The 26,200-nt window shown below is 39.3% G+C and overlaps 2 protein-coding genes across 2 annotated transcripts; one reads left to right on the forward strand and one right to left on the reverse strand.

Moving 5' to 3' along the window:
* The first annotated feature begins 6,812 nt into the window (after positions 1-6,812).
* On the forward strand, positions 6,813-7,652 carry LOC149278008 (olfactory receptor 5V1-like). Its single transcript, XM_089502503.1, has one exon. The coding sequence runs from the start codon at positions 6,813-6,815 to the stop codon at positions 7,650-7,652; it is 840 nt and encodes a 279-aa protein (XP_089358629.1).
* Positions 7,653-23,088: 15,436 nt separating this feature from the next.
* On the reverse strand, positions 23,089-23,898 carry LOC149278009 (olfactory receptor 5V1-like). Its single transcript, XM_089502504.1, has one exon. It carries the CDS (start codon positions 23,896-23,898, stop codon positions 23,089-23,091), a length of 810 nt encoding a protein of 269 aa, XP_089358630.1.
* Between the last annotated feature and the right edge of the window lie 2,302 nt (positions 23,899-26,200).

The raw sequence follows: 26,200 nt of genomic DNA on the forward strand, positions 1-26,200 counted from the left end.
ATTTTCCTTGTCACTCTAGTTTTAAACACTACACTACACACACAACACAACATTTGAAATGGATCCTCCTTTTGGGACTAAGAAAAGGAGGGAGGGACAGGCTCCATCTACCACCACCACCACCAGTTCTTCTACGATGCAGCCTTTGCATCAGTCTAGTCGACCAAGTAGGTCAAGCTCTCGCTTATCATTTGGGAATCATTGCTTGAAGGATGTATGTCATCAAGTAAAGGAAAGGCACCAATAGCAGGCAGTAGTAGTGCTGCTAGGCCCACCAGCTCCATTTCTTTATGGAAAGCCTAAAGCACCAGAAGCACATTCAAAGTTAAAGGGTAGCACCACTACTACTTCTACTAGCCCAGTGAGTAAAAAGAAGTGCCTTTTACCCCAAGCAGCATCTTCCCCTTCCACGAGCAGCATGCAAGGTACCAGGCAGAGCAAAATTAGCAGCAGGACTGAGAGTGGTGTTCCCAAACCAAAGCGATCTCGTTCTTTCGCAGGGAGGCTTTTTAGAAGAGAGAATCCACCTCCCAAGACCACCACCTCTACCATCACTAGTCCTGCACCTGCTGTTCCCACTGGTACCGCCACCCCATGTCCTCCTATCGCCACCTCTAGCAAGCCACCAAGTCCTTACAATATTTTTGTAAAGACAGTTAGAGACAGGGTTACACATAGTGGTACTCCACCTAGCAAGGTACCAGAGGAGCATGAGACTGAGAGGCCAAGTGCAGAGTTAGGCTCTGTTCTTCCTGCTCGGACTATTTCTAGTCATGATATCAGTCTTAGCTCCAGCCTAGCAGGAATTCCATTTGATCTGGCTAATGAAGAACTTGACTATGAGCCAGAAGAAGTAGAGGAGATGAGTGGTCAGGAATCAGATTCCTCAGGGAGAAGTGTACGAATGACTAGTGCACAATTTTCCCCTGAGCCTCCATCTTCTATGCTACTATCATCATCACCACCACCAACAGCAAAACCTACCAAATTTGGTAGAATTAAATAAATTAGCAGCCAAAGACCAAAAAAGGTTGGAGCACTGCAACATGTCCAGCTCACCCTGGAAGAATTTGGGGCATTCCACTCCAGGAGGTCAATTCCCAAACAGCAGGCTAATAAAATAACCCGACTTATTGGTCAGTTCATTGCTGTTGGAGGGGCATCCTTCTCCATGATTGAATTGAAGCCTTTCAAACAATTGATGGCAGCTGTGGCTCCACAATACACAGTTCCATCACGTTCCACTTTCAGTAGGAATATTGTCCCCTCACTGTATCGGTCCTGTGTTTCAGCAGTGAAAGAGGAGCTTTCCAAGGCTGCTGGTCAGTGTGTACATTTCACATTTTGCCTTTCTTTCCTTGACAGCACACTGGTGGCAGCCCGGTGTATCTAAGGAAGCTGCTGCAGCAGGCTACCGATCATTCCTTCTCCATGCAGAAGTGATGGATGAAAAGCAGACTTCCGAAAATATTCTGCATGCAATAAGGAAAATCTTTTGTCTTTGGGTGGGAGCAAAGGCAGGCACCAATGTTGAAGTTGGTTTTGTGGTAACTGACGGAGGTGCAAACATGGTGAAAGCGCTGTGAGATGGTCATATTGTTGGTGTGGGCTGTGCAGCCCACATCATCCATCTTATAGTCAAGGCAGCAATGTCAGAAGGAACTAATGTAGCAGCAGTAGTTCTGTCACGCTGTAGAAAGATCGCTGGGCACTTCCACCACAGTGTTAAGGCTAGCCAACTTTTGAGGGAAGCGCAAGAGAGGGCAGGTCTTCCCATACACTGTCTATGACAAGATGTCAGTACGCGTTGGAACTCCACTTTAGAGATGCTGGAGAGGATTTTGGAGCAGCAGAGGGCAATCCATAATCTTGCCTCAGAGCACAATATTGGGATTAGATCTCCGTTGAATAGGGAGGATTGGACCATGATCGCCCAGCTAGTGGCAGTCCTTAAACCATTCAGGGATGCCGCAGAAAATTTAAGCTCAAACACTGCTAGTCTGGCCCAGGTAATCCCAGTGTTCTCCCATCTAGGCAGCAAGATGGATGTGTTCCTTGAAAACCGTGAGGCTGTTTAAGGTGGCACTCTACATCCTGATGTAGCAGCCATAGTCAGGAAGCTGAAGTATCTGCTAAAAGTACGCCTTCGCAAACGCATGGAAGAAAGCCCCGAAATGATGCCAGCGTGCCTTTGCGATCCAAGGATTAAGGGAAAGCTAGAAATGAAATTCCATGTTCTCAGTAGCTACCGGGAGCAATTGGTTGAAAAGGTGCGTGACTGGCAGCGTAAAAGGGGAATTATGTCCGAGGAGGGAGAGGTGCAGAAGGAGGAAGGGATGATGTTGTCTGCTACTCCTAGCAGCAGCATCAGCAGCAGTGCCGCAAGCAGTACAACACAGCTGAGTGGAGCAGCTGCGTTTTGGGAAGAGGCACTTGGGAGTATAATTGGACCATCTGACAGAGCTAGCAGCAGAAAGGAGAGTAGTGCTGCTGAAATGGTCAAACTTTACCTCTGTGAAGTTCCTTCTGCGCCTAATGTTGATCCTCTTAGCTACTGATATGAAAAGAAGAGTATGTGGCTTGCACTCTCATGGGTTACACAGCAGCTACTATCATGTCCGCCAACCACTGTTCAAAGTGAGCGTGTGTTTTCTATGACTGGAAACATGAGTCCACAGTGCTCACGCATGGCACCTCATCTGATGGAGCAGATTGCCTTTCTTAAATTCAATCTGCCCAAGTTAGTTAATTTTCCCTAATGGTCAAGGTAGTTTCTCCCACTCCCCTGGTTGCGCTTGTGCTACTTCCAACGGTGTAGCCAACTTACGCTAGGGTCTAGTGTCTGAGCTCTGGAAGTCGGCTCCCAAACTTCAAGGACTGACAGTGTTTGGATGCTTTGCCCTGGGGTGAAACAGGTGAGAGGGTCGTCAATTGCCTACTCATTCACCTTTTCCGTTTCCAATGCTGCTGCTGGTGGTGCCAGCGTCTTTTGCCAGTTCGCTTCCTGGCTAAAGTCATGCCTCAAATGTCCCTAATGGTAAGTGTAGTTTCTCCCCCTGGTTGTGTCTGTTCTTCTCTCTATAACCCTAAGATGATAGTTTTTTGGCCCTCTTTCTTCTAACAAATACCTTCCAACAGTTCCAAATTACCCTACAGTCCATTTGTTTGCATCCTGTCAACTTTGGAAAGTAAGTATGCCCTTGTGGATAAATATGCAAATGTAGATAAAAATAAATAAAATAAAACAACTTTCATAATATAATAAAATATAAGAAATGTACCTCTTATTTTTAATAACACCCATTAAATTTAAAATTAGATTATTATTTAGAAATAATAGATCTTTAACCAAACCAGTGCACTACTACTACTCTTAAACATAACCGTACATTAACCCTAAGCTATTTTTAGTTCTTGTCCCACATTTTTCCATTCGCATACCTGCCAACAGACCCTACAGTCCTGTTTTTTCCAGTCCTATCTCGTCAAATTTGGGTTGTTGGAAAGTATGCCATTGTAAATAAGTAGCAAATGTTAGGTAAGTATGTAAAAGTGGTCTAAAATATAATTTTAAAAATACCTATTTTTTTATTCAACTTCTATGGATGTTATATGATAACTAAATAATCCCCGTTTCTCCAAGGCCAAGTTGCTCTAAGCAACTGTGGCCTGGGAGGAACGGGGATTTCAGTTAGGGCAATGTACACTTCGGGGCACCTCGGATCGCACCATGATTTAAAGGTCCATGTGTGCGACTGTATTGGTCGGTGGCAGGGGGCTCGCCTGACATCAACGAATGAAGTGCATCTGGAGTTCTGTACTTCATTCATTGATGCCAGGCGAGCCCCCTGCCGCCGACCAATAGAGTCGCACGCACGGACCTTTAAGTCATGGTGCCAAAGCTGCTGCTGCTGCAATGTGTTTCTTAACCCCATGCGAAGAATGTCCACGAATATTTGGGCGAATAATCGTAGAATACAAAGATTTATTTTTTTTCCGACGACAAACAAGAAGACTTCGCCGGCGTAACAATGCAGAAAGAGTTTCAGGTTTTTGGGCACAAAACAACCTCAGTAAAGAAGGGGTTATGGTGGAGATATCATAGACAGAATAGTTTATAGTGGTGTGTTTCTTTTTAGTGTTTTTTTCTTTTTTATCTACACTATATAACCAAACCTATATGGACACTCCTCCTAATTATTGAATTTAGGTGTTTCAGTCAAATCTATTGTGAGTATTGACCACAGATCAATCAGTCTCCTGTTCAGTGGCATCGGCAGGGGGGCCAAAGGGGGTCATGGCCCCCACTACATCATGCTGTGCCCCCCCATGTGCCCCCCAATTGAAACGCCGTCGTTTTAAAAAAATTATAGATGCGGAGGAAAGAGAAGGGCACTGAGCGTTCGCACAGGAATATGTTTCAGCAACCATTCGGCGCCTCTCACTCTCCTCCATCTTCATTGCGCTGCTGGCATTTCATGCTGAGTGCCGGAATATGACGTCACGACGCTCAGCAGTGAAGCAGCGTGCACCGTGACAGAGCAGGGAGACAGAGGCCTTGCGCTCCCACCGCAGGACTTCTACAAGGTAATTGAACTTCAAAGGGGTGGAGAGGGTAGATAGTGAGGAAGGAGTAGATAGGGAGAAGAGAGTGAGACGGGGAGAGGGGGTAGATAGTTAGGAGGGAGTAGATAGGGAGAAGGGAGTGAGAAGGGAGTAGACAGGGAGAAGGGAGTGAGAAGGGGTAGATAGGGAGAAGGGAATGAGAAGGGCTAGATAGGGCAGTAGGGAGAAAAAAGGGGTAGATAGGGAGAAAGGAGGGAGAGGGGGTAGATAGGGAGAAGGGAGGGAGAGGGGGTAGGGAGAGAGGGGGTAGGGAGAGAGGGGGTAGATAGGAAGAAAGGAGGGTAGCAAGAATACTGAAATAAAGATTCAGAATGAGAGAGAGAGAGAGAGAATAAATGGATTAATGCGTGGGTGCATTGTGTGAATGAGTGTGAGAATTAATGAATTTGTAAGAATGCTTTAATGAATATGTGCAAATAATTTGTGTGAAAGAATAAATGATTGTGTGAATTAATTGTGTGAATGAAAGTTACATAGTTACATAGTTATATAGGCTGAAAAAATTCAAGTTTTGCCTTTCCTATATCTGTTAATTTGTTGCTGTTCATCCAAAAGAAGGTTCTTTCCAATTTTGCACTAACCAGGGAAAAAAATCCTTCTTGACCCCAAAATGGCTCCAGATTTCTCCTTGGATCAATAAGCTGTTTCCCCATAATTAAAGATTATATCCCTAAATATTATGTTTTTCCAAGTATTCATCCAGTTGCTGTTTAAACGTCTGTACAGACTCCGATAAAATATTGGTTATAAATGGTTATACATTCAGTATACATTGTGCCCACATTCGCTATTATTCACTCTTACACACTTTCTCACTCTCTCATTCTCTCTCTCTCTAAATGTTTCCCTACCTTTTCTGCCGACTACTTCCACTGCTGCTGACAACTTCCCCTTCTGCATCTTCTTGTTCTTCATTTTCTATCTTATCTGTTTCATCTTCTCTCCTTTATCTTCTATCTTCGTCTGCATCTCCGTGGACATAACCTGGCGTGAGCTTCAGCCAAAATTGTTACTTCTGATGATGTCCTCTCCACCGATCCCCCAATGGGGTGGAAGGGCATCATCGAAAGTGCCAAACAGTTTACCATAGGGCACTTTTTTGGTGCTTTTAGTGTCATCCTCTCATCAAATTGTAGGATTGGACATAACCTGGAGCTAACTTCCGCCAAAATGGTGTTTGCCTTTAAATGCTTTTTTAGGTTGTGAATTCTCCTGATATTTTATATTGTTATATTTTTTAAGGGTTAACTTAACTGACCATACTTGACTGATGTCACATGCCCTTGCAAAAGGCAATTTACTTGCAAGTGTCTGCAACTTTTGTAAGTTTAGGTGCGCACTTAGAAGTTGAATGAAAACTTTAATTTCCTCATCTGAAACTTACAAAATTTGCTAACCTTCACTGCTTGCTGCAGGACATTTAAATAAAAAAAAATATACAATAAAAATAAACAGTAAAATAAAAAAACTAAAGCCCAGAAATCCCAAAGCCCTCTATTATCCATTCGGTCCAGTTAGAATGCATACACAACATTAGATCCTCTAATGTCCCACATGCAGTGACCCTATACTTTCAATTTATTATACCTAATGATAGTAATTGACAAATTCTGGTTTCTTCACAAAGCTAAAATATGCTTAATTTGTTGATGAGCTTTAGTAATTATACAAATGTTTAGATATTAAATATGTTACTATAAACAAAGATTTACAATAATAAAATTTAAATATTTACTTTGTATGGGAGATTTAAAAAAGTATACATTTTTATCTGCTGTACAATTATATATTATTTTCAGATGCACTAGACTGTTAAAATAAGACCCATAATTATTTTATTCCTTAGTGTAAAAAGTGCCAATTGAGTTTTATAATTGCTCCATATGGCACTGATATAAGAAGCACTGATATAAAAATATTGTGTCACATATATAAACTGGAAAATGCTGAAATCATAGAACTCAAGAGGACGCAATATTAGATACATGATACAAGGTGCATGGAAAAAGCAAAATTAAGGACCAACACCATATTTTCTCCAATATTGGAATATGTTTCTCTAAATAATAATTATAATAATGGCAGTTGAAAATGAAACCACATGGACTGGATTCATCTTTATTGGGTTTCCTGATATTTTGGGGTCCAAAAGTAGATTGTTTGTTGCATTTCTTTTTATATATATTATGACTGTTTTGGGTAACTTTATCATCTTTCTTGCAACCACTTTTAATTCTAGCCTTCAATCACCTATGTATTTTCTGATGGGGCAACTTTCCTTTTTAGATCTTTGTTATATTTCTGTCACGGTTCCTCAGATGCTCTGCAATTTCTTGGAAGAGAGGAATATTATATCTCATGGAGGCTGTGTTGCACAACTGCTTTTGTTTATTTCTATGGAAGGGACTGAAGCCCTGCTTTTGGCAGCTATGGCTTATGACCGCTACGTAGCTATACGCTTTCCTCTTAATTATCCTATGATTATGAACAGAGTAGCATGCGTTTTGATGGTGGTTGCTGCCTGGATAGGAGGTTTGTGTAACTCCTTAGTGCACACTGTCCTCACATTCAGTCTCCCCTTCTGTGGGTCCCATCAGCTCAACCATTATTTTTGTGACATCCCTCCTCTGCTAAAAATTTCATGTAGGGAAACTCTTGCCAATGAGTTAGTTCTTTTCATTGTTGGTGGTGTAGGGGTAGGCTTGAGCACATTTACTTTCATTCTTATTACATACATCTTCATAATTTCTACCATCCTAAAAATGTCATCGACAGATGGAAAGCACAAAGCCATTTCTACCTGTGCCTCCCACCTTACTGTTGTTATGTTATTCTATGTAACAGCTATATTTACGTATGTAAGACCATCACACACTTATTCTTTACAGAGGGAAAGAGTAGTGTCTATTCTGTATAGTGTAGTGACTCCTATGCTAAACCCTATTATTTACAGCTTAAGAAATAAGGAAATCAAGAGAGTGGTTGGGATTTTTTTTTTAAAATTATATTTTAAAAGGACACTTTGAGAGTCTTTGTGTGTAATTTAAGAGATACTGTAGCCTTTTTTAAGATTTAATTTAATTTTTATTGTACTCCTCTTCAGCTGAATATTAGCTAATATTGAAATATATGCCTGTATAGCTATAATATTGTGATGCCAAAAGGTTTTGCTACTATCTCCTCTGCTTTTTACTTAGCGATCCAAAACAAAGAGGATTCGTTTACATAATGGGCTGCTGTTAACAATTCAGTAGGAAGAATTTGAGATGGATTTTTGTTACAGGATGAAAAATAGAAACACATGAACACTTAATTAAAATCTGATACAAATGAAAATAATGTATCGCGTAAACATGTAAACATGTAAGCTGTAAGCAAAAATAATCAAAAAACACATTATGCTCTTGTGTTAATTACACAAATAATGTTTTCTTTGTCCTTAATAATGACTTAATTCATTGGATGAAAAAATTTAAAGCATGACAATATAAGTTATTTCATTAATTTGTCAGTAAAATGTTTATAAGGAAGTCCTGCTTGAATTTATGATTTTAATGCTTTAAAGTTTTTTTCATTGTTTAACCCCTTAACTTCCATTGACAGGCCAGGCATGTCACACAAAAAAAGCACGTCACACAAAAACGGTGCCTGGCACGTCATGGCATTAAACAAGCTTAGAAAGTGATCTACAATGTCAAGGCATTCAGCAACACTGGGAACAGCATCAGGGGCCATGTCTGGCCCATCCTCGGGAATGCACTCAACCATGCAAGTCAATGGAGCCAAGCTTTCTAATCACAATGTAATTAGTAAAATATTAAAAAAATATGAAAAAAGGAAAAATAGCTAAAAAATTTGGTAACAGTTAAAAAAAAATTGTATGCAGTGATGTCACCATCAGGGGAACCATCCAGTTCCAGCAACTGGAATGAATGGCTTGATGGGGTAAATTGGAGTGGCTTGGTTCAAAGATGGGCATAGGCACAGACTGACCAAAATAGAAAAAAGGGTACTTCCCAAATGTGGCCTTTTTGCCCCCAAACACCAGACAAACTCATGCATTGATGGTATCAATGTAATGAAAAGATGTTGCTGAACACATATTGGGGAGTTGTGTGACAGTGACATATACCAGGAGCTGTAAATTCACACCTGAAGTACAATTTGTGTGATAAAAAAACAAAAGAATGACCACCACAAATTTTGACAAAGTCTGGTGGTAAAATAAGTAAATGGAAAGGGTGAAACTACCGCCATTTGAAATACCCTGGGGTGTCTAGTTTTCAAAAATATATGGTTTGATGGGGTAACTTTAATTAGTCGGCTTCAAAGAGGGCCCAATTGGGACATGGGGCAGTAGAACCAGATGTCAAAGTTCCAAGTTAAAAAATGTGCACTTCCTAAATGTGGCCTTTTAGTCCCTAAAACACCAGACAAACCCATGCATGGGTGGTATCAATGTAATCAAAAGATGTTACTGAACACATATTGGAGTGTCGTTTGACAGTGACATATACCAGGAGCTGTAAATCCATACCTGAAGTGCAATTTTTGTGATAAAAAAAACACAAAATAAATTACTACCACAAAGTTTGACAAAGGGTTGTAGTAGAATTAGTGCATGGAAAGGGTGGTGTGTCTAGTTTTCAAAAATATATGGTTTGATCGAGTAAATTGCATTGGCCAGCTTTAAAGATACCCGAAATAGCAAATGGGGCAGAATGACCAGATTTTGAAATAGCATAACGCTACTTGTACTTATTGCCCAATAACTTGCAGAAAAAAGGAAAAAAAACATAAAAACATAGGGAATTTTTTAACTCAGGACAAATAGTAGAATTATTTAGGGGGGTTTTCATTAGCTTTTTTGGATGAGTAAAAAAAATTCAAAAAAAAGTGAGAAAAGGTGTTTTTTTTCAAATTTTCATAATATATATATTATTTATTTATTTATTTATTTATTTTTTAATACAAAATTAGCTGATATGATCAAAAAATGGTATCTGAAGAAAGCCCTTCTTGTTAAAACAGCCTTGGTCCCTAAATGTTTTCCATTGTCTGTGACAGGTTCTACATTGAGATCTACCAGATCTTGCATACAGTCGGCCTTCTGTTATACGTTATAGGCCACGGATTAGATGGCATTATCGCTTATATCTTTGGATCTCATGACATTCGCTATTTGCCTCATGTTACTGTGCTTCTGTATTATGTTTATATGGGATGTTCAGTTTGTATGTATATCCTACATTTCTTGTGCTATGCCTGTCTTTTATGCGTCTTTGGAAATCATCTTCTGTCCCAAAAAACAGCCTGGTCCTTCAGAGGTTAATTGTGTTTATTATTTTTTGTCTTGTGATCATCTTCTATTTCACTTCTAATGGGTTTTTTTGCCTTTTAAAATTTGGCCTGCTCAAAACAGATATAAAATAAGAAAAATAGAACATTATATGTTAAAATAATTTACAATGAATGCTAGGAGGAACTATATTAAACAATGTTAATGTTAAATCATAACTCGTTCTTCATAAAATAACTTTTTTAAATGTTTACCATGTGTGTCAAATATTTTAAAAATAAATACAAAATAAACACCAGAGAAACACAATATAAAAAGGACTCAATTCCATTTATAGTTGAGGAAACTTAAGATGGTTGACTGCAGGACTGCAAAAAATCAAACACATGTCATAGACCAATGAACCAGGCTGATTTGTGTGACTTCAAATGATGATTGGCTTCCAAGGAGACAATTGAGAAACTTCTGAATTTTTTCCCCTTCTATTTCTTACCTTAACCACTTGAAACATTAACTGTCAGTTAATTACCATTTTTACATTTTGTTGGGGTCATACAATTTAGCAACTGCTGGACAAGTGTAGGTTCCAAGATAAGGAGAGGAATGGGAAGCAAACCAAAACAAATACATAAAAGAATGTAGGTAAAGTAATTTGTGTAGCTTTTATGTGTATAGGGAAGTACAGCTGTGTACAGGGTAGTATGAATGTGCGTTGGGAAGTGTGACTTTCTATAGTATAATATACATTTACTGTATATGTACTGTATATGGTGTTGTGTAGCATGCATAGTTTGATTGTAAATTGGAATGCAATGTGTATTGCTTAGAATGCTTGTGTCTAGGGCAGCGTGACTGCATTCTGTAGTTTATGTACAGTGTAGTGTAATTGTGTACAGGGTAGTATGCATGTGCATAGGGTTGGGTCACTGTATTTTGTCTAGTATGCCTGTGTATTGGGTACTGTGACTTTGGATGGTATGTTATGCATGTATACACTGATCAGCCACAATATTATGACCACTGATAGGTTAAGTGAATAACATTGATAATCTTATTATCATGGCACCTGTCAGTGGGTGGGATATATTAGGCAGCAAGTGAACAGTTTGTCCTCAAAGTTGATGTGTTAGAAGCAGGAAAAATGGGCAAGAGTAAGGAACCAAACAACTTTGACAAGAGCCAAATTGTAGTGACTGGACAACTGGGCAAGAGGATTACCAAAACTGCAGCTCTTGTGGGATGTTCCCATCAGCCGTGGTCAGTACCTATCAGAAGTGGTCCAAGGAAGGAAAAGAGGTGAACCAGTCAGAGGATCATGGGCAGTCAAGGCTCATTGATGCATGAGGGGGGCGAAGGCTGGACCATGTGGTCAAATCCAAAAAACGAGCTACTGTAGCTCAAATTGCTGAAAAAAGTTAATGTTGGTTCTGATCCACACAGTGGATTACAGTTTGTTGCATATGCGAGCTGTTAAGCCTCTTATCAGGAAAACATATGGCACCAGAATGCATCCATTGAGGCCCCACTTCGCAGCTTATAGAATTTAAAGGACCTGCTGTTAACGTCTTGGTGCCAGATACCACAGCACACCTTCAGAGGTCTTGTGGGGCTGTTTTGGTGGCAGAAGGTGGAACTACAAAATATAAGGCAGATCTTCATAATTTTACGGCTGATCACTGCATTTTGGTGTGTGACTGTGTATTGTGTAGCATACATAGTTTGACTGTGAACTGTTTGGGATGCATGTGCATAAGGTATTGTCAATGTGTATTGTGTAGTATGCTTATGTCTATGGTAGTGTGACGTAATTGTGTAGTTGGCATGTGTATGGAGTAGTGTGACTGTATATGATTTAGTATGCTTGTATATATGGTAGGATCACTTCTCTAGTATGCTTTTATCTAGGATAGTGTAATTGTGTTGCACTGCAGCAATGCAGCTAACGGATATCCAATTAGGATGGCTCTTTCTGACACCAGCTTGGAGAACAACCTGCACCTGGCTGTGCTGAGGACCACAGGGGGCAAAAAGGAACAATCTGGGGAAACAGAGTGTGACTGGGAATTTGACTCGAACAGATGTGTAATTACTGGTACCTGTACCAGCCTGGGACTGGTGAGTAATGTGTGTTTTTAGTGGAAGCTCCTGGTGGTTTTGTCATAAAAGTGGCTGGGGTTTTACAAAGCAGCAAAGTGTGATCACATATAGATTAAATTGTTGTTTTATAGTTTGAAGAAAGTTTTTTGTATTACAAGAGTAGCTGTTTGGGATACCGAAGAATGTATAATGCACATACACAGAATTGTATGCATGTACAGTAGTGCTGCCAGTGCCACTCTACCTCCCAAGCTCCGCCTCCAGGCATACCAATTCAGGGCAGATATTGGGAGGAACGCCATGTAAACATAATACCATGTAAACATATTAAACAAGGGTTGAGTGTATGTGATTTGAATAAACATGCAACTTGCAGAATTATTAACTCAAATGTAACTTTGGACGTGGGAGTGGTGGCATAATCACCTTCTTTTAATTGAAATTACCTATAGATCCCGTCTTATACCCCTATTTTTAAAACTTGCACAGACCTGACTCTTCTGTAGGCAAATTTATTCGGTTTTATTTTTCAGTGCTAAAGCAAACTGGGTTTTAGGGAATTCACAGGCAGACTTTTGTCAAACTCATGATAGTTTGCTACTGCTACTACTGATATTTTTGTTATTTTTTTTTAATCAAGTACATTATTTTTCCACCTTGTATACCACTTTCAATCTTTTCTAGCATCTGACCCTACCTCTCTACTTAGCTTTCCCTGCAGATGTTATCAATTCTTTTCTAGTAGAAGCAGGCAAAGATCTGGGCCTTGGTTTGGGCAGTAAATATTATTATAGAGTATGCCAGCACATGACATTGCATACAGTACAGACATCCAAAGAAAGCAGTTTTGTAGGAGGATATCTGTTCATTTATATAAATCATGAGTAATGTGGATCCTGGAGACAGCTGTTGCTTGTATTTCCTACTTGCGCTCAGGTAAGAACACCGTTCTTTATGCCCTGGTGTTTAGCAGCTGTGCATTTTCTGTCAAGAGATGTTTCCTGTTCATACTGTTCTTGTCCAAGAGTTACTGATCACTTATTCATTATTTCTATTTAATAGCATCTTTCCCATTGCTCTTTTAATATCTGTGTTCCTAAGGCAATAAATAAAAGGATTCAACAATGGTGTCAAAACTGTATAGACTAGTGATAACAAACGATCTCCATGCAGGGAATAGGTAGATGATGGTTGAAAGTAGACTGTCACCAAAGATGATATAAACATTGTGAAAACAATAAGATGAGAAGCACAAGTGGAAAACGCCTTAAATCGTCCTTTAACAGAATTGATTCTCAGTATATTTAAGATGATGTGGAAGTATGAGAATACTGTAAATGTAAAAGAGTTGATACCAATTAGTATTCCTCCAAGGAAGATAGCAATGATATTTAGGGTTGTGTCAGTGCAAGAGATACTGAGTAAAGGTGGTAGATCACAAAAGTAATGATTAATTATTCTGCAGTTGCAGAAATCCAGTCTTGCAATAAGGATAATGTGTACCATCGCATAACCTAGTCCGAAAAACCATGAAGCAGTTCCCATGATGAAGCATAAAGTGGTATTCATAACTTGGACATAATAAAGTGGATTGCATATGGCTACATATCGATCATATGCCATAACAGTGAGAAGAAAACATTCAGTGGCAAGGTATGTAATGAACAGATATAGTTGTATCAAGCAACTTAAATACAAAATGGTCTGTATATTGGAAAAGTAGTTGACCAGAATTTTGGGGATTATGATACATGATGATATCATATCCAGGAAAGATAGATGACTCAAGAAAAAATACATGGGGGTGTGAAGTGACCTGTCACTTCTAATCAACACAAAAATAACAAAGTTACCAGATATCATACAAAAATATATGAAAATGAATAATATTGACATATGGGTTTGATAATATCCAAAGCTGGAAAGACCAAGGAGTATGAACACAGAAACAGCTGTCTGATTTTTATTTTCCATATCTAAGGAAAGAAATGAAAACATATTTTAGGCAAAGCAAAAAACTTTCATAGATGTTTTACTACACCTATTCTATTTTTCTTGTGCTTTAATTTCATGTATTTGGTTGGATCTATTGCAGATTATCTTTACATTATGCGTTATGAGTGAACGATAATAAAGTTATTAAGTGGTTAAAGAAATTTGGATATTGCCATTTTAGCCCAGGAGAAAATTGAGTCTTTAGTTGACATTGATGTATTGGTAAAAGATGTAAGATAATGCAAGCTTTCACATGTTTCTCAGATGGAGTAGTAAACTAATGTCACTGGTTTAAAAATATCCAATATGAATACAAGAGACAGTGTTGTATTAGATTAACATAAAGTAATAATCCATAGGTAGTGTGGGCCCATAAAATAGATGGGAACATTGAATGAATGGTCTCAGGAAAAATGCAAATAAATAAAGGGTGTGAACAGGATATAGTCCTCTGGTTAGGAACATACCTCCATATGCTGTACCATCAAGATGGATTAACAACAAGTTAAAAGGGGCATTTGTGACAAGGGCCCCAGGTGACAAGAGGGCCCCACTTACTGCTGTGTCATTCCTATATTTCAATACACTGCACAACAGGAACAGAAAAGGTTAAAAGATCTTAAAATATAAGAAGTCCAGCATGGAAGTCCAGTGCTAATTTTCCTATGTGGCAATCATAGAAACACAGAATTTGACAGCAGATAAAAGCCATTCGGCCCATCAAGTCTGTCCCTTTTCTTCCTGATTTAAAGAATCAAACCTTAATCAGCACTTGGTCTTATCTTAGATTCAGGTTAGTGTTATGCCTGGCCCATGTATGTTTCATATGCCTCACTGTATTAGCCTCTACAACTTTGCTAGGAGGATGTTTCTTTTATTTACTACCCTTTATTACCCTCTCAGTAAAGTTAACCTTTTGCTGATCTCCCTATATACTTAGAACAGTATATTGTTCTGCTAAACAAAAGTTAAATAGGTTTAATACATTTTGTATAAGGGATGGTTATGAAAAAATGTAACTTTTGGTTATGTTCAAATACATCAAAAATGCCCTTTAACAAATTGTCATAGGGTTTATTACCCTTTTAGGAAGCTTTTCCTGATGCAAAAGAAAAGAGCCTCATGTTACCTTTTAATCTAATTTCACAAGCAAATAGTAACTTTTACAATATGATTTGTTTATAGTGCAGCACAGAAATGCAAATGATCTGTGGATCTAGGATTATATTTCAAAATATATTCTGTAAATCCTCATTTTTATAAAGGATTGCTCGAGTGAAGAGGTCTTATTTTTTCCATTTAATAGAGGAAAAAAAGCCCTATTCACATTTTTTAAGTGCATGCTGTCTGGCCATGTCAAAAAAATATTATTACACCATTTACCTTTTTAAGTCTTTTTTAAATAATTTTAACAAACAGAGTCTGACCTAGATAAATTACACTTTGTAAAATTCAGCATTCATAGGTTCCATATATGCAACACTTACCCTAGAAAGTTAGAAAAGATATCTGAAGATATCTGTTGTTTTTTTATCAAAATATAAACATCCGTTATTTTTATATAAGTGGAATAAATACCTTTTGTATATATTATTTCCAGTTCTGTAGAAATGGGGCATCAGCCCCCTTATTAGTATTAAAGCAACTTCAGAAGGATTAGATTACAAATATACTCCAGTGCCAGAATTGAGTGCAGATGATAGTATCACTCACTATTTATCAGTTAAATTAAAGTCCTCCCATTATTAAATTTTCATGCTGATACAAGGGATATGAAATTATAGGCTCTATTTAAACATGTGCCAAAACCACAGAGAGTTTAATGCCTTATGGAATTAACATTTATAAACTAATATCCCTAGCTTCTTTCCCTTGGTGTATAATATCACAAAATGTACTAATGCATACAGTTTCATATCTCCCAACCCAAGAGAAGCTTGGGAGGAAGAGTGTCACTTAAACTGGCAGCGCTTCTGTGCAGGTGCACAATTCTGCACAGTATGAATTCTTCAGTGTCCCAGATACTGGAGAATAGAATTGGGGCCGCAGGACTGTGGGGTAAAAAGAGCTTCATGGGGCAGTTAGAAGGCATGCAGTTGGGTGCAGTTAAGTTTTTTAAAAAAGTCCAAAATAAACCAGGTGAAGTGGGAACACTAATCTTATGTCAAATGCTTGTGGTTCAGACAGTGATAAAGAAATTTTAAAAGCTCATTATTACTATTTTCAGGCAAACATAGTTTTCTTTTTACTGAAAAACAAGAACAGCTTCAGTTTAAGTTGTAGGAAATTTGAGAACAAAGACTTTTTTAAAAGTCATGGCTTGATCCAATGAGCAGTAGGGTATTTCGCTTGGGCATTTTTTGCCTGACTTGGTTCAGTACCCCTCCGCAGCTACTATACTCACAGTCGAGCGCTGGCATATGACATCATATCTGGGAGCACTGTGTCTTAGAGACATAGCACCTTTTACTGCATACAATGGAGGCTGTGCTGACTTATGGGCGAGGTGGGGAAATCAGTGATCTTCATTTTCTTTTTTGGCCCATTTATCACCCCCCGAAGCTACTCTCCTTAGTAGACCTGTAATCCTCTACAAAAACGCTACATAGAATTCTTTAGGAAACAACTTCAATTAAGAGACTCAAAGGGATGCACAACGTGTTATTGAGTCTTACACGGACATATTTTACATTTGTTGATGAAAAAACTATGTCTAGAAATTTTTTGAAACATCTAAACTAACTAAAAATAAGATTTTTCTTTTTCAAACAGTTCCACGTTTGCATAATGTTTTAAGGCAGCGGCATGTTAACTCTGTTATTCAGCCAGTCTCCTAGACTAGTTTTGCCTTTCACAATCTGCCACAGCTGCTGCAGATGAGAAATAATAATCTAAAATATATTCATATATCTTTCCTGAGTTCAGATAAACCCAAGTTCTATGTGTGCAATTTGGATGTTGGGCAAGTCCTATGTGTGCAGTCAAGTTGCCAGGGATGAACTTTTGTGTGTGGTACATGTGATCTCTCCTCGCAATTTAGGTTTTCTATGCATTATTTCCTTGATCTATACCTTCAACATGCATGTTGTTTTTCAGTTGCTCTATACCCGTAATGCTAGGTTTCCATGTGGTTTTAATATGTTATTTATTTGATCTTGAACTACAAGGGATAGGAAAAGAGTGGCACAATGAAGGAAGGGACAAAGGGAATCTGTGGAAAATGATGGGGGCACCACAGGGGTGGCCTCAGAGAGCATCTAAACACATAAGAACGTCCCGTGATATAACTAGCAAGCTCTCCCTCTTAGTGCATTTGGATTCGCACAGTATTATGGTAAATTCAGTGATTCATATGAAGGCCTGAAAATGAAGCCATACCCCCCACAAATCAGACAAAATGTAAGCAAAAAGCTCAGAATTTTCGGCCATAATTCGTGGGTCCACATTTATGCTCTCATACTCTCATGCTCTTTCACACTCTCATGCTCTCTAAATGTTTTCCTACTTTCTCAGCGGACCACTTCTGCCCACCACTTCCTCTTTCTTCTTCATCTTCTATCTTCTCCCTTCTCATCTCTCTTCAATCTGCTATCTTCTGTCTCCACAGACATTCCCTGGCAGGAACTTCTGTCAAAATGGAGGCACTTGGGGTGAAAATAGCAGATTGAACACTGAAGAGAGAAGATAAAAGATGAAAAAAGATGTAGAGGTGAAGGGCAGCAATTTGTATGAATCCAAATGTACAAGTTTACTACTTATATCACCACACCCCCTGAATCACCTTGGAGAAGCCATTGGAAAGAGGTGTACCACTGTGGGTTTAAATACAAGTATGCCAGAATTTTGAAGCCATTTTCTAAAGTTGAGTACAAGCCGTTATCTGAAACAAGTTTACCACAATTTCCCCCATTTTTCCTCTTCTAAGGTGCCCCCCAAGTCAACCTCTCATCACCACCTGTATGTGTGAGGGTCAGGATATTTAACTCCCGATAAATGGGTATAAAATCTGGAGATGAGACCCAACCCTTTCTGTCCCCAGGCTGCTAAAAGTTCCAAGGGAGCAGGCATTCACTCTGGTAGTATTTCTCCTTTTAAATAAACTCTCTTCCTTTATCTTGTTGATTCCTTTAAGTATTTAAAATGTTTCTATCATATCCCCCCTGTCATGTCTTTCTTTCAGGTTATGTATGTTAAGATCCTTTAACATGTCCTGGTAAGTTTTATCCTGTAATCCAAGAACCATTTTAGTAGCCCTTTTCTGAACTTTCTCCAACATATCTATATCCTCTGGAAATAAGGTCTCCAGTACTGTACACAATACTCCAAGTGAGGTCTCACCAGTGATCTGTACAAAGGCATGAGCACTTCCCTCTTTCTACTGCTAATACCTCTCCCTATACAACCAAGCATTCTGCTAGCATTTTCTGCTGCTCTATTGCATCGTCTGTCTACCTTTAAATCCTTAAAATCCTTGAAATAATTAACCCTAAATCCCTTTCCTCGCACGTGGAGGTTAGGACAGTATTAAATATTCTATATTCTGTCCTTGGGTTTTTATGCCCTAGATGCATTACTTTGGATTTATCCATATTAAATACCAGTTGCCACAGCTCTGACCATTTTTCCAGTTTACCTAAATCATTTGCCATTTGGCTTCTCCCTCCAGGAACATCAACCCTGTTGCATATGTTTGTCATCAGCAAAAAGACATACCTTTCCATCAAGACCTTCTGCAACATCACTAATAAAAATATTAAAGAGAATGGGTCCAAGTACAGATCCCTGAGGTACCCTCCTGGTAACAAGACCTTGCTCTGACTATACGCCATTGACTACAACCCTCTGTTTTCTGTCAATATCACCATATTGCCCTAAATTCATGTTAGGGCAAAATGGTGGTGCTTTCAGTGCCGGTCTCTCCCTCGATTGGCAGAAGTTCTCTCTGGGTTATGTCTGTGGAGATGCAGATGAAGATAGAACATAGCAGATTGAAGCGAAGACAGGAGATAAAATAATAATGAAGATGTGGAAGAACATGAGGAAGTGGAAGTGTTCGGCAGAGAAGGTATGGACATGAGAATGAAAGAATGAATGACAGTGTGAGTAAATATGGGACAAAAAATCTGAGCTTTTTGCTTTTTGCTTTGTTTTTTTCTGATTCGTGCAGGGTCTGGCCTTGTTTCGAGGCTTTGTACGAATCACCGGGTTAATAAAAATTCTGTAAATTTGCAATTCCTACGAATTCCAATGCACAAGTCTAATACTGTACATAGAGGGTTGTTAATTTTATATCATGCAAACGCAAATGGGTAGCAGGTATTTGAATTGCCTCAATAAGTGATTATCCAAATTCATCTGTAGGATACTGCATTGGTTCTATGAGTTTGAAGAGTTTGTTCTTATAACCGATTTCTAATTATGTGTGTAGCTGTTTTATCAAATATCTGCCTAGTTGGAAAACCAAACAAATGCTGAAAAGTAACCTTTCAAGCATGGCAAATTGTTTTGTTAGACTGATATATAGGTAGGGAAAATGGTTTAAACACGTACTGGAAAAAACAAAGGCCATACGGCATACAGGATAAAGAAGGAAGTGACTTAGCTGAGTCATTAGCAAAAAGAACAACCATGAATGAAGAACATGTTAGTATTGATGATTTTACAGGGAAAATACAGAGCAGCAGCAGCAGTAGGCCTGGACTGATAGGCAGCTGGTGCAGTTGGTAAGGTCATTAGCATTCATTGTTATTTTACTCAGACAGGTGACCTCTAGAGACTGCAAATAGACATTACACCTGAAATAATAAACATCTGAGAGGAGAGAAAAAAGGGAGAATTAAGGGGGGGGATTCACTTTATCTCTCCTCTTTCTCTTAATCTCTCTCCTTCAGATTTGATCATTTTAGTATCTCTCCCACTTCTATTTATCTCATATCCCCCTTTTATCTTTATTTCTCACATCTCTGTAACGGCCAGGAATGGTCAGGATTAGTAACTGAGGATCCACATTGCAGAACCCAGACACGAACCAGAACAGGCATCTGGGACACGGGTACAGCAGTCCACAAACGAAGCCGAGGTCGAGGTTTGGAGAAGTCAGGATAGCCGTGAGACGTAGCGGAGGTCAAGGATTGGTGAAGTCAGGATAGCCGTGAGACGTAGCTGAGGTCAGAACCAGAACAAACAGGATAACTGAGAAGCACGAGCAGAGCCCAGAGAACAAGCAATGAATCTCTTTGACAGGCAGCTAGTGGACAGCTAAGGAGCCCTAAAATAGGCCCCAGGCAGATAACCCCGTCCCAAGCCAAGTGCACAAATAGACGGAGAAATGCCCTGCACATGCGTATACTGCCACAGGAGTAAATGGTCGGCTATCATTGGAGTGGTCTGCACATTCACAAGGTCCGACGGCATCTGCGTGAGGTTGCTGCAGCCGTAGCCTCGGGTAAGGTGGTTACAACCTCTCCCTTTTCTCCCTATATCGCCCATGTTGCTTTACATCTCCCCTTTTCCTTTATCTTTCTTCTTTCTCTTTATCTCTTTTTTCTTTCTACCTCTTTCCTTTCTCTTTATCTCTCCTCCTTACTTCCCTCTTTCTCATTATCTCTGTTCATCTTTCTCTCTCCTCATCTTTCTTTTCCTCATTCTCTTTATCTTCATTTTTCTCTTTTACCTCTCATTTTCCCATAACTGTACTGTTTCTATTCATCTCCCCTCCTCTTTCCCTTTTTCTCTCCCTTTTGTCCCTTCTCTTTAATCTCTTTCTCCTTTGATTCTCTTTTCACATTTTCTCTCCTCTTTTTCATTGTTCCATCTCCTCTCTTTTTCTTTATTTCAACTCTCCTCTTTCTCTCCCTATCTCTCCCCTTTCCTATTTTTATTTTTCACTCTCACCACCTTTTCCCATCATCTCTCCCACTTCTTGTTATCTCTCCCCCTTTCTCCCCATTTTTCTACTTTCTCCTCATCTCACATTATATCTCCCCATCTTTCTGCTGTCTCCTCATCTCTTATTATCTTCCTTTCCTTCCTCTTGATCTAATTTCTCTATATTCTCTTTATCTCTCTTCTTTCTTTATCCTTCCTGCTCTTTATCTCTATCTCATTATTTCTCCTCTTTCTCCCTATATCTCCCCATTCTCCTCTTTCTCAATATCTCCCCCTTCACTTTATCTCTCCCCTTCCCATCTCATCTTTATTATCTCTCCCATTTATTTCTCTTTATCTCTCCCCTTCCATCTCATCTTTATTATCTCTCCCATATATTTCTCTTTATCTCCCCATTTTCTTACTATAGATTCTATACTATGTACCTCTCTCCTTTCTCCCCATCTCCTGTGGTGGGATCCCTTTGTCACCATCTTTCATCCTTCTCATTATCTCTCCCCTTTTTTCCCTATTTCTCCCCTGAACATTTCACCCAACAATGTCTTTATGGACCTTGCTTTGTGTACTGTCGCACAGTCCTGCTAGAATAGAAGAGGGCTTGCCCGAAACTGTTCCCACAAAGAAGCATTGCATTGTCCAAAATGTCTTGGTAAGCTGAAGGGAGGCAGTCTGATTGGAGGATCAGGGAGAGGATGTCATGACAAGTGTGAATTCCCGCCAGGTTATGTCTGCAGGGATGTGGATGAAGATAGAAGATAGCCGATAGAAGAGAAGGGAGAAGATAGAAGATGAAGAAGATGTGGAAGTGGTTGACAGAAGCGGAAGTGGTTGGCAGAGTAGGGAAACATTTAGAGAGCATGAGAGACAGAGTGAACCAAAATGCAAGTGTGAGAGAGTGAGTGAGTTCAAGTGAGTGTGGGCCCCACGAATTTCAGCTAGAAAGGTTTTTTTCTCGCCCGAATCTTGAACTGGTTGCATACCCGGGTTTGGTCTGGCCCCAGTTCAGTCTTCTTTTTAAAGGTGAGATATGTGACAGAATGACCTGTCATACAGAGCCCCAAGGTACTCAGAAATGGCTCCAGCCTGGCTGTCAAACAAAGATAGTACGGGTAGGAACTCCATTGTTTAACTAATCCAATCAATCGGATTGCTGCCAGGGGAATTAAAGGTTGGGCTGAATACATGTATCTGTTAATTTATGTTAATGCAGTTTTGTGGCTATATGAGTCTATGTTTTACAACAATAAACTGTTCATTCCTGTTGTACTGAATTCAAGGTAGTTGTGTCTACTTATTGGGTACACATAGCAGGGTTCCAAGGCATGCATGCTGACTGGTGCTGGAAGTGATTTTGGAGACAACAGGATACATCTGGGTGATCTCTGGGAATTACTACAGCTCTCTTGGTGAACCTGTTACAATGATGTTCCATGCCGTCATGATAAGTTTTCAGGCACTTTTTTCATGATGGCATGAAATGTCATGAAGGTTTTACCAGGTTGATACTACCCCACATACCTCAGGGTATATACTAAACATTGGGAGGATTATAATTTTGGTTTATATTTTAAATATATATATATCTTGTGCAGGTAATTAAATTTTGTGACTTGCAGGCAAGGACATGCAAGTTTTTCTTTACATTTTATTTTCAAGATTATAACTTTTATCTAGCTTTCTTTGATATACACTACTAAAAGCCAACCTCTTGGGTTTTAAAACAGTTTAGGGTACCCTAAAGAAGATTAATCAGTGACACAACTTTCAGGAAAGCTCTACACGTAGAAATATACATTCCCGTTGTCTGTCAAATATTTTTTTTTGTATATAGCTTTTTCTCTTTTAATAATTCATCTATACTTAGCAACAGCTCACGATCTTCTGCCCCTCTTTAAAGGTGCTGGAGAGCTGAATGAGGGATTATTGATACAGAGTTCCTAAAAGACCCTTTCTTGGAATTTTCATTTAACACAGAGATCTGTATCCTAATTGAGAACATAAGATGACAGGTTTCATAAAGAGTTTTTAGAAAGGAGATTCAATTATATTTTAAAAAGAAAAATTGCTGATCATTCTGCCTGTTTGATATAGAAACTGGATGTTGGTAGAATCTGACTGGTATTACATATAATTAGTTCCTTAATGACACACTTTACTTTTTTAATAATTAAAGTGACCCTTTTTCATCTCCAGGTTCTGTAGGAGCTTAATTCAGCTCTGACTCTCAGTATGGCTCCTTTAACAGAATCATTTCGTAAACTATATATGAAAGGATTAAAAACTGGTGGCAAAATGCTATATAAGACTGAAACAACTTTTTTCTTCTCTAAAGAATAACTTGAGGAAGGTTGTATGTAATTGAACAAACTTGCCCCAAAGAATAATGCCACCACCATTATATGAGACGAACACGTGGAAAAAGCTTTCCTTCTCCCCTGTATTGAGTGTATTTTAATAATGGTGGCCAAAATATAGGAATAAGAGACTAGTATAAATAAAAATGGACTTATACCTACCCACACCCCTCCAACTGTAAATAGGACCATTTTGTTAATGTGGGTATCTGTGCAGGACAATTGGAGGAGGGGTGGAATATCACAGAAAAAGTGATCTACCAGATGGGAATTGCAAAAGGGTAGAGAGAAGGTGAGAGCTGTATGAATTATAGAATTCACACAACCAAAAATCCAGGAAAAAATAGCCAGAATAGTGCATGCTTTTACATTCATAATAATGTTATAATGCAATGGAGAACAAATGGCCACATAACGGTCATATGCCATGGCTGAGAGCAAAAAAGCTTCTGTACCTTCCAGTAAGACATAAAAAAATAGTTGGACAAGACAACCAGGAAAAGAAATATACTTGTTATTAGTCAACATGCTTAACAGCACTTTGGGTACAGTGGTTGATATAAAGCCTACATCCAGGAAAGATAAGTTCCCAAGAAAGAAGTACATGGGGGTGTGGAGACGAGGATCGTCACAGATCATGGAAAGAATAAATAGATTACTGAAAATGGCCGATAAATAAATAAGTGACAGGGAAAAGCTAAAAAGACCTTCCCAGCCAGGAAGATGAGAGAATCCTAAAATATAGAATCCAGAGGTAGTGTCATTGCTTGACTCCATGATTAATTCCTGAAAAAAACATAATTTTGATTTATGGTTGTCTCGTCTATAACACTAGAAATTATAATTTGTATTATTTACAAATATTATCAAAAATAATACATTGGACTCAGGATACATTCCCAATTATAAGGCAAAGAAAGTGAATGAATGTTACATAATCAGATGTATACACAAAAGGGAGAAGTTTGTGAGACAGTTTGCAGGCAACATATGCTTTCAATTCCATTTATTCGCTGTTCACTTTGAAGCATCAAATCTGGTCTCTTCTGGAAAAAAGGGCCAGGTCTTTCTACAGCAAACGCTTATTGGGATTTACCCTTCATAATTTATATTGAAGGCAAGGCGTTGAAACTTCAACTTTCCAATAAACTCTGAGGTAAACTCTCTTAATTATATTTTTCTAATACATGTAAGCATAAAACATAGACTTTAAAAGCAGACGAGAAACATGTATCCTATCTTGGCTGCACATTTTCCCTTCTATAGGGCATTTTCAACAACATATTAACACAAATTTAAAGATTAAATGCCCCTTCCAGAGCTATGTGATTAAGGCAAGTAACCAGAATACAGGTCCTTCACTGACCTTACAAAGAATACATGCTTAACTCCTGTACCATTTAACAACTATCAGGAAGAGTTTAACTTAATAGTAAGAATAAAACTATTTTTAAGCACAATTCTTGTAAAAGCAAGGTTGTTATGTTTTCAGATAATCAAAATGTTGCTGTATTATTTGTATCCAAAACTTACCATTAAATGCCAACTTGGTGCATAATGCATATACTTTCCCACAAGCTGATTTTTGCCATATGTTAACAGTAGGATATGTGTATACGTATACACAACTATTGTTTTTAGAAGTTCTAAGAATCTAAGAAGGGAAAGCATCCCTTGTATTTAAGAGGTTGGTATAGCTATGACTTTAACAGATTTTCTCTGTGGATACCCCAATTAGTAAAGAAACTGGTCAGATGAAAACACATGGGACATACACTTAAAATGTTCCCTGTGTGACAGTAATTATTCCACTTCTGAAAATGTACTCAGCAGAAACATAATATACAAAATTGTTATCTTTTTTTAAGGGTAAATCAATGTTTATTTATCATTTTTCAGAGAAATATCCAACAAAGGGAGAGGGGGGTACAGAAATAAGAAGGGGGGGCAGGGATAAGGGTACAGTCCAACGCCATCACGACATACGTAGCATGAGGATATATGTAGCATGGTAGGCACACACACTCGTGAGTAATACAGCTGGTACAATAGAATATCAATAGAATCCCAAAGGACCAACCAAAATAGTGAACCAGAGAAGCGACGCCGTCGCGGCCCGTGACACAACAGGATGTAGTATGTGTGGAGGACTCCGAATGAAGCGGGGCCAGCGAGACTGGGAAACTATGGAGTCCGGGACAGTTAGGGTCCATCCCAATATAGAAGGCGAAAAGCGACCGACATCGAGGGGGAAGTCGGGGCTAGGCTACAGCACAGCGGGCGAGGCTCCTAAAGCGACCGACATCGAGGGGGAAGTCGGGGCTAGGCTACAGCACAGCGGGCGAGGCTCCTCCAACAACATAGAGAAAGCGCCCAGGAAGTGATAAAACGCGGTAGAATGCGGCATTGTGACGGACCGGGAAGGGGATGGAAAGACAAAGGGTCCGGGGAGGGGAAAGGGAGACAGGAAACAGAGGGTAGGAACGGATGGGGGTGAGGAGAAAGAGAGAAAAAGAAAAGAGAAAAAAGAAGAGAGAAGAAAAAAAATAAAAAAAATAAGGGGGGGTGAGGAAAGGTGGGAGGGGCAGGAAGGGCAAGATGGGGCAAGATGGGGCTACGGAGCGGGTGTAGCCTCTAGGAGAGGGCGGATCTCGGGGCCAGAGAGATATTGCACCCAGTGAAAGCAGAGACGAAGATGTTTGTCAGACCTGTCGTCCACCGAGCACACCAGCTCCTCAAGGACACGTCTCCTCACTCCCGGACCGAGGGTGGGGCAGGGTCACCCCAGTGTAGTGGGATTAGAGATTTGGCCGCTACTAGGAGATGACGGAGTATCGTGGATTTGTACCAAGAGACAGGGTAGGTCATGTGCAGCAATAGGAGAAACTCAGGGGTGAACAGTAGCCGCCTGTCAGTAAGAGCTTGAGCAGTGGAGTGGACA

Source organism: Sceloporus occidentalis, unplaced genomic scaffold (genome assembly GCF_023333645.1).
Source record: "Sceloporus occidentalis isolate IW3139 unplaced genomic scaffold, rSceOcc1.0.p SCAF_204, whole genome shotgun sequence".
Taxonomy (NCBI): Eukaryota; Metazoa; Chordata; class Lepidosauria; order Squamata; family Phrynosomatidae; genus Sceloporus; species Sceloporus occidentalis.